At 38.0% G+C, this 19,849-nt stretch overlaps 1 protein-coding gene across 1 annotated transcript in view; it reads left to right on the top strand.

Moving 5' to 3' along the window:
* Window positions 1-19,849, top strand: part of FNDC3B (fibronectin type III domain containing 3B) — a 273,381-nt gene that overhangs the window by 180,329 nt on the left and 73,203 nt on the right. Inside the window, exons 7-9 of the mRNA XM_063306442.1 lie at window positions 9,361-9,419; window positions 13,991-14,148; window positions 15,944-16,003. Coding sequence (XP_063162512.1) covers window positions 9,361-9,419; window positions 13,991-14,148; window positions 15,944-16,003 — 277 coding nt within the window. The remainder of the gene's footprint in view (window positions 1-9,360; window positions 9,420-13,990; window positions 14,149-15,943; window positions 16,004-19,849) is intronic.

Below are 19,849 nucleotides of genomic sequence, written 5' to 3'. Positions count from 1 at the left end.
TTACATGTGACTTATCTCTGAATTGACTGGATGGGATGAGTGCCAGTTTGTGGCTCTTTTTTGAAGTCATGTTACTTGCAGAGTGTATGTGCAATATTGATTAAGAATCATTTTTTGCTATCACTTCTGCCCTCTCTAATCCCATCCAATCCAGCCTTAGGCAGCTGTTCAGATACTTAGCCTCTAATGCTAATCCTGATAATAAACAACACAGTAACTTTCATGAGTTAGCTACTTTTATGTAGTTCATGTTGCCCATTTTATGAAAAGGAAATACTGAGTTTAACAGAGTTCAAACCAAGTTCACCATCAAATTTCCATTACCCATTGCCTTGTGTACCACATTTATCAAGGATGACTCTGTGGCTTGCTTTATTCTGCGATAATTCTTAAAATACTTGCAGTTCATTGGGACAGTGTAGAAGCTTGCCATATTTTCAGGGAAGATTGGCACAAGATTGATAGTTCATCCTTCATTTCATGTTACTGTGGGTCCATAATAGTGTCCTTCAAAGAACAGAAGAGCCCAAGCGTGTGACTTCAAGAACTCCAGATTTCAATTGCATTACTCATGTGCATTCAGTGAACCATGTCACACAATAGATTAAAGGGAATCAAACTTGAGTTTGGCCCAAAGCATATATACTTGACAGGGAGCAGAAACTAATATTGGTTTCCAGACAAGTCTGTCTGCATGATGCATATTTGCAAAGTGATGTTGCGTTCACACCTTGTTTTTAGGTCTTATGCTGGAAATAGTTTAGAAGTACATCTGAAAATGTGGCACATAAATGATGAACGTTGAACAACCCCTGTTCTTCCTAGCCAGCTCTTCAAGCTGCCTAGTAGTCTTTTTGAATGAGGATTAAGGGAAAATTATGTACATTTTTATACAATTTTTAATGCAGGAAAAAAAATGTTCAAATTTAATATTGTTCCTTCCAATTTATTTAACTGTCTTGTAAAATTTTCCCCACATATGGTTTGATTTAGTGTAATGTAATGGCTCAGAGACTAACATATGAAGTTCAGTTGTTTGTTCTCCAGGAATTTAATTACCTGGACAAACTGCTGTTCATTTAGCAATTCTTTTAACTGAAATATAGGGATAATAATACTGACTTAGCTACTCGGCTGTTGTAAGAGTAACTAAATTAATTCATGTGAAATTCTTTAAACATACTTACACCATTTATACATTATATGTTTTCATCATATCTTTCAAAGCTAACTTTAAACATAGAATACCTTAAAATTCTGCTTGTTTCTTTTTCTGGAAGGAGAAAACCCTTCTGAAAAAAGGGCCTGAGAAGGTCTTTTTTCTTTTGGGGGGAAGGGGCATTGTTTTCCATTGTAGATTATTACTTACACCATCAGTGATTTTTAAGTTGCTCTAATCCATTAAAAACAGTGCAATCAAGAGCTCATTTTCTTATGGAGCTAAAATGGTATTTATCCACACACAAAAGAAAAGTATCATTAGGCTCTGGGGAAGATTTGCAAAAGTGTGTGGGTGTACATCCGTGTGTTAAGAAGATAGTCCCTTTGCCCCAAATTGCCCATCTTTCTCTATTTAATGTTTGTGGAACACTGGATAGTTATTTGGGTGTAGTGTGGGAGAAAAATGAAATTACATATAGGGAGGACCCTAGGTATTGAGTGCCTGAGGCAAAAATTCTAAACAATAGGCCCTCTGTCACAGTGCATGAAATAAAATAATTGGCAAGCAGATTATTTTGCAATAATAATTTTATTTATTCATTTATTTATTTAGAAAACGTATATGGCTGTCCATCTTATATACCTTGATTGATTGATTGATATATACCATAACTCTGGGCAGTTCACAGCAACAGCAATAAAAACATGTAAAAAAACAAAAAACTAAGATCCAAAAAGAAATCTGCTTCGCCATACTTTTAACTGTGGGGCCATCCTTCCTTATATACTGCTGAATCATTTTAATTTGCTGAATGAGCATGCCTGTACAGGAGTCAAGAAACTACATTTCCAATGAACGTCTTTTCATTAAAAGATAGGGCCACCTTGGCGGTGGCACCACAATTCTGGAATTCCATCTATATAGGACAGTGCATCATCCTTGTAGTATGCATCAGCAGGTTTGTTTTAAAAGGGCATCTGTTCCTGACTGCCTTTCTTTAACAGTGTTTTAATGCCTATGGTTATAAATCTGCAGTGCCTAATGATATATATTTATGGCTTTGATATTTTATAAGTGTCTTAGTTGTTTCACATCACTTTATTTATTTATTTACTTACTTACTTACTTACTTACTCTGCCACCCATCTCGCTCGCCTTTCTCAATCTTTTGACCCTGGAGGTACCCTTGAAATATTTTCCAGGCCTTGGGGAACCCCTGCACATTCAGGTTCAAATATAGGCCAGAAGTTACAAAATTATTATATTCCTTTCCTGGGTGCATTAACAGTGTTAATATGCATTAACAGTGTTCTTAAACTGAAAATAAAGAATGAAACTTACTTCTTTAATGTGAAGTTGCCCGAATTTGAAATAATTTTTTAAATAAATCGTGATCTCCTAGGAAACCCCTAGTGACCTCTCGTGGAACCCTAGGGTGCCATAGAACCCTGGTAGAGAAACCCTGCTCCTTGCTGTTCAGTAAATAAGCACAGATGACTGATAGCTGCAAATATTTTTTCCCAATTTGGTTGCTGCTCAAGAGCTACAAAGTTTGTTCCTATAGTTCTGTGTGCTTCTTCTCCCATGTGTGAAAAGTCAACCATAGTACAGCATCATGGGCACTGATCAGGATTATTTTCATCCCCCAAAGTCAGTAGGAGTTGGAGCTAACCCTGCTAATATTCATATATGTGTGGATGCTGCATCATTCAATTGAAAAGCAAGGGCACTGTTTGTGAGGAAGAAAAGGTAGAACAACGTATATAGTACTGAAGATGGCGGATTAGGGCTTGTAAAATGCAGATTCTAATCCATCTTCAGCCATGGAAGCTTCCTGGATGACTTTGAGCCAGTTGCTATTTCTCAATGCAGTATGCCTCACAGGACTGTTGCAGGGATAAAATTGGAGGGAGTCTGGTGTACATTGTATTGAGTTTCTGGAAGAAAGGTACTGTAGTATATGGAAAGAAGGAATGGATGAGTAACCGTGACTTACAGATAGCATGGTGCCTTGTTCTCCTTGGGTACTTGCAATATTACGCTATGCAATCCCTCTCTTGGTATTTGTGTGTATGATCTTTCTTGGGTGCCTTAGAGAATGTATTTATTTATACAGTCTGTAAGCCACCCAACTCCAAATGACTCCAAGCAGCTTACATTTTAAAACAATAAAAAAATTAAGAAGCAGATCATTGTTGTCCAGAAGAGAAAAACCAAAAATAGCAATAAAAAACAACTTGCAGGGGCTCATGATGTAGCCATCCTACATCAAGGCCTGGAGGACAGCCAGGTTTTCAAATTATTAGAGTAAGAGCCGTACAGATCTCTAGTGGGGATACTACTTCAAAGGGCAGACACCATAACAGAGAAGGTATGCTTCTTAGGCCCTGTTAGATGACATTGTTTAATTAAGGGGACCTCAACTGAAGCCTATTCTAGAGGTTCTGCAATTTCTGTGGTCCTTTGGGTATCCAGTGTACCAGGAATAGTTACCATTTTCTTCATCTTTATGTACAGTTACCTCTGTCTTGCCCCAACATTTCTGTAACGAGCTAAGTGTTTGGTACGGTGAGCACCAGGATGCTTTGAGCAGTCTTCTAGGGCACCGTCATGCATATATAGCATTTACTGAACAGAAATATCTGTTTAAGAACTCAGAAAGGAAAGGGAAAAGATTTCTGGCATTGAATGCAAAGAAAAAGTTTGAAGAACCCTGGATTCTTATGGGGGAGAAGCTGAAGTTATTAAAGAGGATTAGAGTATGCAGCTGCTGAGCAGATGGGATGTTTGCAATTTCAAAGCTGCATTCAGCTGTAAACCAAAATTTACAGAACACCACAATATCTATTAGCTTTTTTTTTTTTAATTAGAAGTTAATTTACTGCTACCTGGCTGCATAATTCAATTCACTTTTGAAGCTTTGTTAAAACAATATCTAACTATGCAACAAGCCTTTTATTGCTTTGGCTGCATTCTAGCATGACTTGGAGTTAAAAGACTAATTCTGAGAAATAGTTAATCAAGTTTGCTTTCTTTCTTATTAAATCATGAGTTGGCTAAGGCTTCCTCTTCACCTTGTCTGCATCCAATAAGATGCAGAAATATTCTCCCCTTCTCTCCACAAAAGCCAAGTGGCTCTTGAAGTGGATGAATGAGGACTCTAAGAGATTAGTCTGGACTTTCAGCTTTCCTTTCATTGCCTTTGGAAATCTGTCTTTTCAAAATTTGTATCTTGACTCTTGAAAAACCCACTAAGGGCCAGGCCTTAGAGTACAGAATCATTCCACAGTCCCTGAAGTCATGTTAATTATAAAAACGGACAACATCACAAACCAAACCTAATTAAATGAAAATTGGATTATGGTGGCTTTTCTCAACCAACTTTCCCTCCTGATGGGTGGGACTTCAACATGGCCCTACTAGATGGTGAAAATTGAAGTCCAGCTCTGCTGGAATGGCACCAAGTTGGGGAAGGCTGGATTTTCAGAGATGTGTTAGAAAACTCCACCATAGTTTTATTATGAGAAAAGATGTGTCTACTTTAAATAATTGCATATGGGTGCTACAGCTGAACTCCCACTTGCATAGCCCTTTGAACAGTCCCATATATTTGGACTGAATGGAGGTACACAGTACGTATTAGCATGCATCCACAATTTCCATGAACGTGTGAATGCAAAGTCTTGAATGAAATCTTTATCTGCAATACCAGCTGTAGATGGGATGCTGACCTAGTTCCTAACCAGAATTGAAGTCAAATTATTCTTAACAGGTTCAATTTAAGACTTCATGGCTATGAATGAGATACATTTCAGGCATTATTTGAAAAGGTTTCATTCTGGTTTTATCTTCTTGTTCTTTTAATAGATGATGACTTATTTGTTCTGGATCTTTCATATCTTATGTTCAATGACTTTGTAGGAGCCTTCGTAATTATCTTGGTTACAAATCACTTTCTAATCCACACTATTATACATATTTATATATATAAAATGGGCATTTATATATATATATATATATATATATATATATATATATATATAATTTATACACATACAATATTAATATAAATACTAAATAACATTATTAATAATTATTAAATGGCCATTAAATAAATTAATTATTAAATTTAATTAATTGTTAATTATGTAATTATTTATTTTATAGTCACATTTAATTTAATAATTAAAGTAATAATTATTATTTTATTTATATGTTAGACAGACAGACAGACAGTTTTTTCATTAGATGATCTCTGGGAGAACGTGTTCCGGTGCTTAACAGTTGATCTGTAGAACTGTTCTTTCTGCCACCAAACAACTGATCTCTGGCCCTAGTTTAACTATTTCATTTCCATCTTGGTAACCAGCTACAGTGCCTTCTTTGGCTTCTGGACCCTTTCTGATAATACCAACCTCTCTCCAGGAGCCAGCTCTCCACAGGGCGATTCCAAGCCACACACACCATTAACTCCAGAGGCACCAATAAGCGTTTTGAAAAATTGTTGACATATGCAGTGGTACCAGAGGACTGTCAACACCATCCAACCCCATCATCTCAGTCCGCCAACTCTCTATAACATACAAAACCAACTACACTCCAGTGCCTGTCCTGACTCACAGTTTGCCCTGGTGCCATTATAGGAAAAAATTGTGGGAACAGATAAGGTGTCTGATTTTTGCCAATTAATTTTGAATACAGAGTTGGGGTCAAAAATGATTAATCAGACATAGAAGTCTGAGGACCATCAGTGTGTGCTTCTCATGTCTGCCTATAAATGCAGAGTATCTTCCTGAAAATAAAGGACGCCTATCAATCCTCCCTCTAAGTATCAGTAATTCTCTGCTAGTCAATATATTTACAGCTTTATTTTCTCAGTGCTGTGTCCTCAAATTGTTTTAGGATTACAACAGCCAGATATGTTTATTAATAATTTTTATCTGTCTTCTGATTGGAGTTTGGGAAATATTGGTCCCTACACATCTAAAGGAAACTAGGGGTGGAAAACTGCTCTAAAATAACTATTATATTTATTATATAGTTTTAGTGTCTTGTTCCTACTGTGTGCTTGAACTAGAAGAAACAAGTTATTGCTGAGCTGAAAAGGGTTAACATATGAACTGTTATATTACTAACCTATTACATTAGTAAACTTGTTGCATTTTCCACAGTTGAAAGAAAACGTTCATTGATCTTTGGGATTTTATTTTTATCTCATTGCTGCATGTGGTTTAAGCAGTCAAAAGAGAGAAAATCTGGTCCGTGTGTTAAGGTTTAAAGGTCAAGCATGACTCAGTTTCTGCTTCTGGTAGCTAAGGTGATGTAATAACAAAGAATGTTGTTATGGGGAAAAAAGGAGGAATCCCTGTCCCTCTATTTCAAGAAGCAGTGGCGAGCCCTGGAAACTATGCTGATTGTTACTTAAAGGAGACTGTTAACAGCTGGACTGCAAAAAAAAAAATCTGTTCAGAAAATTACAAAGTGAATATTGCAATCTGAGATTAGATGGTTTGGATCTATCTTAATTGTGGCTAGAATGATAATACGCAAGTTGAATTCCATATCCTAGAAAGCAACTTGCCAGGCTCATCCAGGCATTTTTAAAATATGTTTCTAATGTTAAAAAAAAAAAAGACTTGATGTGTTGCATTTCCAACACATCAGACAAGAAGTGTGCAGAAGAGTTCGCAATTCAATGGGAAAAAATTGCTTTAGATACTTCTTTCAGAACAGAAGAGAATTTCGGACTAATTCTCATGGGCTTTATAGACTTAAACAAGCACTTAGAATTGTACCCAGAAACGTATGAGAAGCCAATGCAGGACCACAAAACAGCTCCCACCCTTCAGCCAGGCACATTATCTCCTTTTGCATCGATTGCAGTTTCTGAGTATCTTCAAAGAGAGCCCCGTGTAAAGTACCTGGTGATCCAACCTTGAATTGATAAAGGTATGAATTATATCACCAAGGCTTCTTGCGTGACTGAAATGGTTTCAGACATTAGGTATATTATTCTCAGCAATTCAGAAGAAGAAGCAGGAAGACAGATGAAGTAACAATAGCCCACTCTGTATTCCTAAATTATTCGAAGAAGAAGAGGAGGAAGAGGAAGAGGAGGAGGCAACGAGATAAGGTTTCCTCTGAAAGGCAGTGCCAGATGGATGAGTTGCTATTAATGCTAAAAAATGCTATTATATTAATACTAAAAAAAACAGAAACAGTCTTTATCAGCAAATGAGTAATTATTTTGTATTTTCTTCCTTTTGAAGGAAATGGTCTGAAACTTACAAGTTTAGTATAATCTGTCATTCTCTGAGCTGTAGCATGATCATCTTTTAATACCATATTCTCTCTTTCCTGGTATGTCCCTGTACGGCAAAAATGACTAGCTGCTAGATTGTTAGAATGTAAATCGGCATTGATCCAGATTCCAGGATCAACAGGATCAAGACAATTTTGGCTGGTTAGCTGTACAGTAGATTTCCCACCGGTGAAACTATAGGCAGATCCATAAGTCCTTTTCTCTGCAGAACTTAGCATTTTGCTGACATAAAATAAATAACCTATCTTATTTATGACACTATGAACTGTTCTTCAGCTTTTTTCAGATGATGCAAAATACTCTTCTCTATCAATGCACAGGAAATTAATTTTTCCCCCCAAAATTCAGGTTCTGATTCCTGTTTGGTCATGGCATTAATAATGTGAAGCCAAAGGCACACAAAGAGGAAGTAATTTTTCCCAACATTCAGAGTTTAGCCACATGCTGTGGTAATGACCAACAAATCTGATGGCTTTGAAAAGGAATTACAAATCCATGGTTAAAATCCAGTGGGAGTATTTCTAGCAACAGAAATGCTTTTGTTTTGGGAATCCAGAAGAGGCACATTCCCTTATCCCTCAGACCCTCCCACCAGACTCTCAAAATCTGCCACAGGTGGTCCTCCGGTCCTGCAGAGCAGATATTGAGTGTATGAAATAGGACTGGTGGGTTGCGGGGGAAACAAGGAAGACATCATACAGAAATCTGGTTGCCCAAGGATGCATTTTGTTTGGGAAAGATAAGGCTCCCAGTGGGTTCTAGTCATCTAAATATTTGCAGCAGGGAAGTTCTGAAGACCAATTGCTAGAGGACAAATGTAGGATGAAACAACCGTGGGAGGGAGGATGCTAAATCAGCTAGGACTTTGGGTCTGATCCAGCCTGCTCATTGGAATGGTTTATTTTACCATTTCTCTACATCAGATTCAGCTGGCTCATCCAGTGGTTTCTGAAGCCAAGCAGCTACAAGTAGGACTCAGGAATCTGCCCATTAGACCTCTGAATCACATTGTTGGGCTTGGAGGAAGGCTAAAAATGTCCCTGTGATGTGTTTCCTTTTTCCAAGAATCTGAACTTAACAAGAACAGTTTAGCTGGAAGCCTGGAATGATTGTTTTATGAAGTACAGTTACAGTGATTTTATCTTAATTAGTCTCTTGGCAAAATCCAGTCAAAGCAGTGTTCACATGACTTTTCCAACATATTTCAGACCAATTTCATACTATTTATAAATAAGTAAATATTCCTTTGATTTATAACCAGCCTTGCTGCCCAAATGGCATTCAAGGAGGAAAACAGGGACCTATAGCAACATAGACCACCTTTTTTAATCTTGTGTGTCTGCCAGTTTGCCTGTCTGTCTCTATGCCCATTTAAGACAGAGACAGACATAGGATACAAGATTTATCCTTGCTTTTTAACATTCAGTGCAAATCATTTGGGTTCTCAGACTACACCACCACATAATCTGCATACAAAAATATACATAGACTCACCTCTGCCATCACCATGAGCGTTCTTTATACATTTATCCATAAGTATATTATACAACCAAGGGGATATCATGCATCCTTGTTTAACTATCTGTTCAACGTTGAACCACTTGTTAAGCATTCTATTTATCCAAAAATTGAATTACGACTCCCAGGATCCCTTGGCATAGCCCACATTTGATGACAGTTGTAATTCAGCCACTTCCGGTTCTTCATACCTAAGCACACGGTTGCTAAGCCCATGCTAATTTGTTTATAGCCCACTTTGGATTATCTGTGATGAGAGGGGTTAGCATGCATTGCCTCAGATACAGAAATCTTAGGGTTAGGGTTAGGGTTATATATTGCTAATCTGTCTCCCTCTCTTTCTTTCTCTCTTGTGTAGAATGTGACACAGAAACAAAGAAGGTCCAATATGTTCTTTCTGGAATTGAGAAACCACAGGTATGTGACAGATAGGTTTAACCCAAATTGGCAACATTAAAGATAAGACGTATTTTTTTATTTATGTATTTATTCCAAATTTTTATCATCGCCCATCTCCCCCAAAGGGGAGATGTATATTATGTCAATCTATTATAATAACTACATTTTATTTGCAAGATGGTGTGAATTAGTTGGTCTTATCATTATAAATGTGGGACGCGGTGGCGCTGCGGGTTAAACCGCTGAGCTGCTGAGCTTGCCAATCAGAAGGTCAGCGGTTCGAATCCGCGTGACGGGGTGAGCTCCTGTTGCTAGTCCCAGCTCCTGCACACCAAGCAGTTCGAAAACATGCAAATGTGAGTAGATTAATAGGTACTGCTTCGGCAGGCAGGTAATGGCGTTCCGTGTAGTCATGCCGGTCACATGACCACAGAAGTGTCTACGGACAAACGCCGGCTCTTCGGCTTTGAAACGGAGATGAGCACCGCTCCCTAGGGTTGGACACAACTGGACTTAATGTCAAGGGGAACCTTTACCTTTACCTTTTATCATTATAAATAGTGAGATACTAATGCTATGGCTTTGACTAGTCAAAAGAGGAGTACATGCCATAAATTCTAGCTTTTTTTGTCTGGCTTCACATGTGCTAAGCCATCTTCTTTTTCTCTCCCCCTCTTTTAGCTTAGCACATTGAAAGAACTGAGTTAGCTTGTGAAGTGCTTCAGATTTGATTCTCAAAGGTGCTTTTCAGTATGCAGGGACTTCTCTGCAACTCTTTAATGCAGCTTTGTCTTCTCCCAGAATCACACAGTTGCTTTAAGGAGTTGTAGAAAAGTACAACATTTGCTCCCTGCAAGCTCTGCAAACCCTTTTTTTAGGTTTGCCTCAGAAGCACTGCCCATCCATAGAACTCAGCCAGTTGTGGTTTATTCAACAAAGTAAAATTAAGCCAGCCACCTTAACATAATATCCGAACTCGGTGAAAGACTCGTTTCTCCAGAGAAAGCTTCTGGTTCTAGCCATTCATCTTTAGGATTTCTGAGTGTAGATGAAAGTATTTAACTGATTTCCAGTGTGAGCATGAATGTATGCCAGATTAGACCACTCCAGATGGTAAACATGACTGTATGTTCCATCTCATTATCCATATCCTGCACATGTGAACTCAGAGCAAATAGCTCTTCTGATTAAGCAGAATTTTAAACCAACAAACAGCCATGGTTTCAAATTTCTGGTCCATGGTGGCTGCTCCAGCATTGCTACATTCTGCTGAGCCATAGAAGAGCACTGACTGTGATTAAGGAGCTCTGTGGAGTTGGCTAGAAAGTGCAACAGCTCTCACTAACCAGCTCCAGTGGTTTAATCCAGTGGGTGGTACTTCAGAATGCTCTGCTCCACTTCCGAACTGATGTGTGACTTGGTTATTTTTCAAAAAATTGTCCATTTAAAACACCGACCCCTTCAAAAAGTGGATTGCAACTCAAAGCACCACGTCCAGCAAAGAAGCTGGTCCCAGGATCATTGTCCTCACTAGCTTAGCTCAGCCCATTCAACTGCCATGATGCTCATCTGACCCAGCTCCCACTGCTTATCTGAAATTTTTAATTGCTGCAGCCACTCTTACAGTCAGACCGTGAGTCATTCGCCTTTTCAAAACAAGCGGATGTGCAGAAATAGTCTCCATAAATACATAAAACACTCTCTCCAACATTCCTTCCATCTTATTTCTAGCTTTCCTTTCACATGTGTGGTATTCAGAGATTATGCAGGGAAATAGTTGGGTGCAAAGCATTTACTAGCATTCATTTGTGATGACCTATATGCTCTACATGTAACTTCATCACATATGTAATACGACCGCTTGTCATATTACTTACATGTGTGTAAGTAATACACAAAGTTACAGCAGTAACTTTATTTTGCCAGATAATAGTGTGCAAAATCTGAAAACCATGGTCAGGATAGACTCAAAGAGTAATATTGATGATTTTCTTTATTATTATTAGTTGCATATTTCAGTTAAAGGAAACATTACTAGGCCTACATGGCATGGGACTGGGTTATCTGAGGGACCGCCTCTCCCCAGTTACATCTACCCATTCCATTATCTCTGGCAGGAGAGGCATGCTATGGGTCCCATCTATTAAGGAATGTCATCTGATGGGGCCTAGGAGGACAGCCTTTTCTGTCAGGGCCCCCGCCCTTTGGAACATCATTCCCCCAGCGATCAGACTGGCCCCAACCCTATGGCCTTTCGAAAGGCCCTGAAGACATGGTTTAAGCTCTTGGCCTTGGGGGTCCAGTGGTGGTATGGAACCTGTTTGATGGCTATATTGAATGCTGTGAATGTTTTGTATATCAGCTGCTGATCAGAGTGGTTTAATGCTTTTAATGTAATATTTTTATTTGCTTTTTTCTTGTAAATTTCTTAATGTTGTTGGTGCTTCAATTGTTGTGAGCTGCCCAGAGTCACATATATGAGATTGGCAGCTATACTATATATAAATAAATAAATAACTATAGTATAATCCTGAAAGTTTAAAACAAATTGTTCTTAGTTCAAATTTTATGCCTTGGTCAACCTCACTTCCCTTGGCTCTTAAAGCATTGCCAACTTGCCAGTATTGAAATGTTTGGGGAACAAGACTTTGGCCATAGGGGCTGAGAATTTGGCACTGTGGAGTACCAGCACATCTGGTTGATGCCAAGTGGGGGAAGGTTACTTTGCAATATGACTTAAACCATTTCAGGTGGTTTTAAAGGAATGAAACCATTTAAACAAACTACTGACAAAGATTAATGCAACATTTCTATTACTGTTGTTATGACCTGAATGCAGAAAAAATGCCAGTCACTATGTAGTCCAGGTCTTGAATTAATAGGCAGTTTGGAAGTGTTTCATGGAAGATTTAAAGTAGTATTTTAACTTTTAAAATGTTTATTTCTGACAGGCACGTACACAGAATGAGCTGTCATATGGTTGCATAATTGAAAACAGACATTTTTGCTGTAATGTAATAGCTAGTAATAATTAATGTGCAGAACTAAATAACTTGTATGGCCACATAAAGAAAATGTGCCTTTGGACATTCTACTTGTATTTGTTTCTATACAGTAATAAATCTTTCTCTTAACTTAAAAGGAAGCTTATAAAAAATTTAACCAGCTTATAGTAATTCTGTGCAAAAATACAGATCTCATTCATTTCTGATATTGTATGTTTTCAATGGAGTATTCACAATGGCAAAATGACCTTTGTGAATAGATTGTGTGCATCAGATAGTAACATCTCATATATACTGTTGGGTTTTTTCCTCCCCAATTCAAATCCAGTGAATGGAATCTGCCTTAGCTATCCATACAAGTAGACACATGAAGTTACACATGGTGTTCTCTTATTCCACAAAGCCATGTGTCACTGTGTTGGGCAATCTGAAGAATTGTGGGGAATTTCATAACATGAATATCTTCCCATATCCAGTTGGTTTCTCCAGAGAACTCTATAACCAGGAATTAGACATCAATGCAGTGTCCTCTAAAAACTTCCTGGTGGAGGGCCTGGACTGACTTCATGGCTGAGATGAATTTGAACCAGAAGGCCCATGGATCACTGTTTAAGCTGCTGGCCAGGCAGGCTTTTGCTACTGCGTAGCACCTTCAGGAGACAAAACCTCGATAATAGGAGCAGTGCAACCTGCTTACGTTTAACCTGGTTCTTCACTCAGTTTCCCATATTTACTTCTATAGATAAGAATACTATTCATTTTACTCTTTGGGTTCTACAAATTATTAAAGTTCATGAAAGGATAAAATGTTTTTTCAGCCATATGTTCCACATAGCTATGTGTGTCCTAGCTGGTGATCATAAAAGAAAGAAAGCATTCCAATTTAACATTGGCTGGCTACGGTACATTAAGTTCCAAATCCCTGTTTGAATTTATGCAAAACAGTTATGCATCCATATGTCCATAATAAAAAAAATATATTGGGAAAAAGCCCTTTCCCTTTAGCTGTCCTGGTTTATGTCCTAGCGCCAGAAATCCAATTCAGATGTCCGTTTGTCCTCATGTTCCCCCCCCCCCTTTTTTTTTCATTCTATAACATTCTTAACTGAGGTCAAATATTGTATGTTAACCGTAAATATCTTTCTTCTTGGCTACCATCTCAGGCCATTAGTATAACTGAGGCAGATTGATTGCACCATCTGATCAAATCTGAGACTGTGAGATTTTTCTAAGACGTCTGGCTTAATTTAATGCCCCTTTTAATCAGTCCAGGTGCTCAAAGCAATCAGTGTTACAACGTTACATAAGTTCAGAAAAAAAATGATAAGGCTACACAACATCTTCCGTTGCCCGATGAGCTAAAGTAGGTGTTTGGAGGTTTGTCTGTTTGTTTGTTTAATGAACCTAAGCAAGATCTAAATATCATTTTGTGAAAATGTTTAATGTTATGTGTTTTTTGGTACAGACTGAGTGGAACTACATTTACAGTCCATAACTTTTCTGATACCACACATATACTCACTTTGACATGGCAATATGCATCTTGACATTAACACTAGCCTAATCTTGTTTTTATCTCCTAAGGTGTCAAACATTCAGGCTAGAACAGTTTTGCTCACTTGGTCTCCTCCAAATGGCCTTTCAAGTGAAGATAGACTCAACAATGGTTTGCCTTACACCTGTACTTACGAAGTGGCCTTATCAGACAAAGGGAGGGATGGGAAGTACAAAACAATCTACAGGTAGGCATCTGCATGTGCCTGTGTTATATACAATCTTTTATATTTCAAGCAGCAGTGGCCTAGAAACAAATCACTATTGTTTTTCCAGAGTCGAGTATGACATTCCTTCCACTATCAGAGTGTTTCCCATTTTTGTCATTTCCTCCTCCCCTCCCAGCAGGTTTTTCCATAGTGTTCACCAGCTGGAAAAGTTGCCTGCTAAGTATTTATATGTGCCAAACTGGAATATTGGGATCTTGCCTGCTTAGCTACTGTGCGTTTCATCTAGAAGGAGAAGAAACCATAGGAAACTGGAACTGCCCATTGCCTCTGAAAGCATTGCCAAAAACTGGATGCTGCCTCATTTTAATAAGAAGCCATAGGACTTAGGGAGATTGGCCAAGCTTATCCTGTTTCTGCCATATAGGAGAGAAATATAGGAGAGCCAGTTTGGTCTAGTGGTTAAGGCAATGGGCTAGAAACCAGGAGACCGAGAGTTCTAGTCCTGCCTTAGACCTGAAAGCCGGCTGGGTGACCTTGGGCCAGCCACTCTCTCTCAGCCCAACGCACCTTACAGGGTTGTTGTTGTGGGGAAAAATAGGAGGAGGAAGAAGTATTTGGTATGTTCACCACCTTGAGTTATTTGTAAAAATAATAAAGGTGGGATAGAAAATAAGTAAATAAATAAATAAATACTCTGAATCTTATACAATAGAAGCATTATAAGGAACACTGTACACAAGACAGTTCATATAACCCTTTTTGCCCATACAGCACATTTTTTAATGTATGGGATGTTTACAAATGTGACATTAACTAATCTCACACATTTTGCTAAGGTACAGTGTTTATTTGGTTTTAATTTAGCTGGTTTACAGAACCAGTCCACCGTAAATGGTTGCTTAAGCCAACCCTTATTTAGTTCATCTCTTTAGCCAGTCTAGGCACTCAGGTATATCTCTCTGTAAAATTAGCTGTTGGCTCACCACATACTCACTCCAGAAAGCAAGATTCTTTCAAGAAGAGTTTATTGCAGTGAGCAAAGACTTAGGTCAAAGAATCATTTATCAGTAAGGATGTTAAAGGGAGGCCTCTCTAGCCTTTTATCCCTTTTCTCATAGAGGATTGATTTAATGGGAAGGGTGCCAATTGCTTATTTGATATCACAAAAATGTCCATCTGTTTGTTTTCTGCAACTTTTTGGAAACATCCATTTTCAATCCCAGAGTCAGAGAATTCCATCAGTTATTTTCTGGGCAAAGTGCTTGAGAAGAGTGATCCCTATGCAATCATACTTGGAAGACGCTGATTGTCTAGAGGATTTCTTGTAGATACTGAAAAGGAAAAGAGAACAAAGCAAGTCTGACAATGATTAGAATACCAATAGATGAAAAAAGGGGGAGGAAACCTATTTGGTTTCTAACTTCCTCCTTTTTGTGCATCTGTTAATTACAGTATTAATAAACATTTAGATCTCTTAGAAGCCAAACTGTAAGTTATTAAATTTACCATGCTGCGTAATGGATTGTATGCATGGGAACCATTCTTGCTTAAGTTTGGTTAAACTTCTATTGTGAATACATACTGTTAATTTTGGCGTTGTGCATATTCTCCAAGTTTAAGTTCCCTATCAGATATTCTTGGGATTTTATTTTTCTTCCAGTATTGGGCAAAATTTTTTCTCACTGCTGTGAGCATGTATATAATTGGAATATGTTAGATGGGAGTAGATCTTAATATGTAGGTATATATGTCAGATAATTCAGTACAGCATTTTTAATTTTGTTTGTTTCTTACAATTTTGTCTCTTTTCCAGTGGAGAAGAATTGGAATATAAACTGAAAGATCTTAGGCCAGCAACAGAATATCATGTCAGGTGAGATACAGTAATTTCATACATTCAATTCTGGATGTCATAACAGATGCCCCAAATTTGATGGGTTCTGGCATTTCCGCATAAATGCTGACAGCAATAACAATTTTGTGAATGTTTTAAAATAAGCACATTTCTCACTTTGGGGATTTGGCCAAGTGAATGCTGACAGTTGTCTCAAACTGACTATCAGCTTTCAGCAGGGTGTCACTGAGGGGTTTTTTTTTAGCTGTTCACAAAATTTTCTAGGCTTCTCAACATTCAGAAGGCTTAACAGTGGACACTTTTGGAACATTGTGGTAATGTAAGTAAATTAAGGCAGTGAAAATGTGTTGCCTTTTTCTAATTACATAGGACAAGGACATTGTCTTTGCTGTTTCCCCATCTTTTCAATTCTGTTGACTCCTAAATCTCAGGTTAGATTTTTAGAATGACTTTTTACGTTATTCTGACATGCATTACAAGAGAATTTGGCAACATGAAGCCTCCTTGCATTCCTCAGCCTTACTCTGTGCTTTAGATTTCTCTCTACCCAGTGTTTCTCAACCTTGGGGATTTTAAGATGGGTGGACAGAGTTCAGGGGAATTCTAGGAGTTAAAGTCCACCCATCTTAAAGTCCCCAAGGTTGAGAAACACTGGACTAGTCAGCCGAAGAAACCAAGATCATTGTTTTCCTATGTAAAACCCTTAACTTGCCATCATCCCCAATTTAGTAATCTCAAAAGAAAAGTCTTTTAACAGTTAAGATAACTTTTCAAGTTTTGAAAAGACTTTCTCCCTGATGTGGAGAAAAGGGAGTTGTCTCTCTCTATCCTAGCAATGAATGCTTTTGTGTCTAAGCATGCTGGGAGCATTGCAAGATAATCATTTCTGAAACGAAACAGAGTTCATGAGTATTATTGGGAAATAAGAATAAAATCACTAGACTCAGTTTTACTAGTTGGCTTCCTAAAAACAGAAGCAATTCTTTAAGGTTTGGTTTTGGGTTTTTTTGGCTTCATTTGGTAACACATTGAACAAGAATGACATTTTGTATGTATGATTAGAAAATAATTCAGCTTTTCAAATTTGAATAGTTGCTTAATCATTCTATCCATTTCAGGAGGGTGGAAGAAATCAATAGAAAATCTATTGTAGGACATTCATTATAGATAAACATGCCAGAGTGAGTAATCATGGAGGTTGAGAATTGTGGGTTGGATCCAGATTTAGACTCAGTTAAATTAAGTGAACCTAAGTTACTTGTAAGTAACTTGAGCCCCCTTGATTTCTATTGAACCGCTCTGTGTATTATGCTAGACTGAGGAAACAAACAGGGTTTCTTAATTCCTCTTTATAATTAGAAGCCCTTCCCTACTACAAATAGTCATCTAAAGCCATGAGTATACTTCGGAATAGTGAAAAGAAGCTTACATTAGCCCGTTGCCTTAACAAAGATTATTTGAACTCCTGTTCTTCCTTTTGAGAAACTTGGGAGCTTTCTTCTTTGTTTCATATCTTATTTCATTTTGTATTCATGTATATTTTAATGGTAATTTTAGGTGGTTATGTTTTTAGTGTTATGTTATTGTAAACCACCAAGAGTTCCCCGTTGGGGGAGACGGGCGGTGATATAAATTTAATAAATAAAATAAATACCAATAATGAAGGTGGATGAGAAAAGAAAGTGGGCTCCCATCCAAGCACTAACCCAGGGCAGTCCAGTTTAATTCGTGAGATCAGCCAAATGCTGCCATCTGCTGAGGCTTTTTTTTTAATGGAGGCGTCCAACCGATAAAATAATTTAATATTACCTTAAATTATGAAAATGAAGTTTATATCAGGCCAAGCCATTAAACTACACAAAGATCAGAATGTTGTCTTAGGTCTAGATTGTAGTCATTACAAATTTGATGTTGTTTTCAGGGGTTACACTTTTACAGGGATAAACTGTTCTGGGAAATACATGTTCATTTTTTGTTCCAATGCAACTTAAGCAGGCTTTTCACACCTATCATAAGTAACATCCTTCTGGAAGTAGGTATCCTATTTCTTCCCAAGGTGATATCAATCAGCCTTTTTTAATGTTAAGTTTCTTTCAAAAACTCCAATTTCCTGCATGATTCTAGATAAGAAAGAAACATTTACATTTATTTATTTCACCTGGATCCATTCTGGGGAGTATTCTGCCTGGTGACTGTAGTCCAAGCAGAATTTTTTTTTATACCATAGAGAGTTTTGAGCAACTTCTGTAAACTGTTGTTACAGGACGGTTTGCGTTTTATCTTTTTTTGCAGGGGAGGGAAATCTGCTTACATTTCTAGGTCTTGTCTAAAAATACCTCATCCAACCATAGTACCTAGCATATGCTTAGAATATTCTTAGTCATCTTTAGGATCATCCTACAAGTTAGATCAGTATTCCACCCATATTATGGAGGAGGAAAGATCTGAGACTGACTCACAGGTGATGCTGTTTCTGTACCTAAAGCCCTAGGTCAACATCATAACACACAAATGCCTTTCTAAGCTTCCAATTCTAGCACTCTCTTTTTTATTTACTGTATATAAACTCATCCACAGATAAACTGACCCTTGAATTTGTTGACAATAAGATGAAAGCCCAGTGATATTTTTGAAATATTAACCCTCATATGGTTGTATGAAAACTGTGTGGCATATTGGATTGTGTTGCTAGCCTTATTGCTAAAGAATGCCACAAATCTTGCTTCCCCCGACAAATTCTGATTCATTGTTCAGGTTGTCAAGAGAGATCCAGAGAGGGGAGGGGGGAATCATTCAAATGCACAAGGACAGAAAGACCCTTGGACATTTTCAGCCTAATGGTGGGGTTAGACCAGGATAGGAGCATTGCCGTTTGAAAAATAAACTAAATTTAGCTGAACTCACAGTTGGCAAGGTGTTTGTCTAGACTTGATGCAGTTAATTTTGTGTACTCTGGAAGATTCTTTTTTGGAAACTGAGTAATACCCCTTAAGCATTGCAGCTGGTATCTTTCTTTTTTCCAGAGGTGCCACAGTTCTTTCTTACCAGTATCAGCACAATATATTTCTCCTTCCCTGCAATCTGTTGCATAGTAGTTTTTTTTTTTAATCTGAGCTAGCCTCAGAGTTAATCATCATTTCATTTATTTAAAACATTTCTATCCTGCTTCCTTACATCTGAAGTGACATGGTTATCTAATTCCTTTCCTTTTTCTCTCTACTATCTTTCTTCCCATGGAATCCTATCTAATTAAAAATTTTGCCTATGGATAATTCTGATACATTTGAGGCTTTGATTAGGGCCATGTACAGAATATGAATGATTAAACTATACCTGCAGATGGGGGAAATCTGCAAATGAATAAATTTGTTCTAATTCTCACCAGCCATCAGGAGACAACTGGCAATTCTTCTGAAAATTCATTTTTCATTCCAATAGTACTCTGAACCAGAACTGAAAATATTCTGTGAAAATACAGGTAGTCTTTGGTTAATGACCACTGATTCAGCAACCTTTTAAACATACAACAGCGCTGAACGAGGGGTACTTATGACCGGTCCTTGAAGTTCTGGCCCTCTCAGTGCCCCCACGGTCACATGATCGCGATCCAGGCACTTGGCAACTGGCCCGCATTTCTGACCGTTGAAGCGTCTCGTGGTCACAGACAGCTTCCCTCAAGCAAAGTTAATGGGGAAGTCGGCAGGAAGTGAGAAGTTGCGATCACATGAGGTCCTTGCTTAATGACCCGTGATGATTCACTTAATGACAGTACCTGGGGACTGCCAGAGTTGCCATTGTTAAATGGCACAGTCGTGTGATGTGCTTTATGACTCTTTCACTTAGCAATGGAAATTCCAGTCCCAA

Source organism: Candoia aspera, chromosome 6 (genome assembly GCF_035149785.1).
Source record: "Candoia aspera isolate rCanAsp1 chromosome 6, rCanAsp1.hap2, whole genome shotgun sequence".
Lineage (NCBI taxonomy): Eukaryota > Metazoa > Chordata > Lepidosauria > Squamata > Boidae > Candoia > Candoia aspera.
Note: the sequence above shows the minus strand (reverse complement) of the source record. Positions and strands in the feature narration are given on the sequence as shown.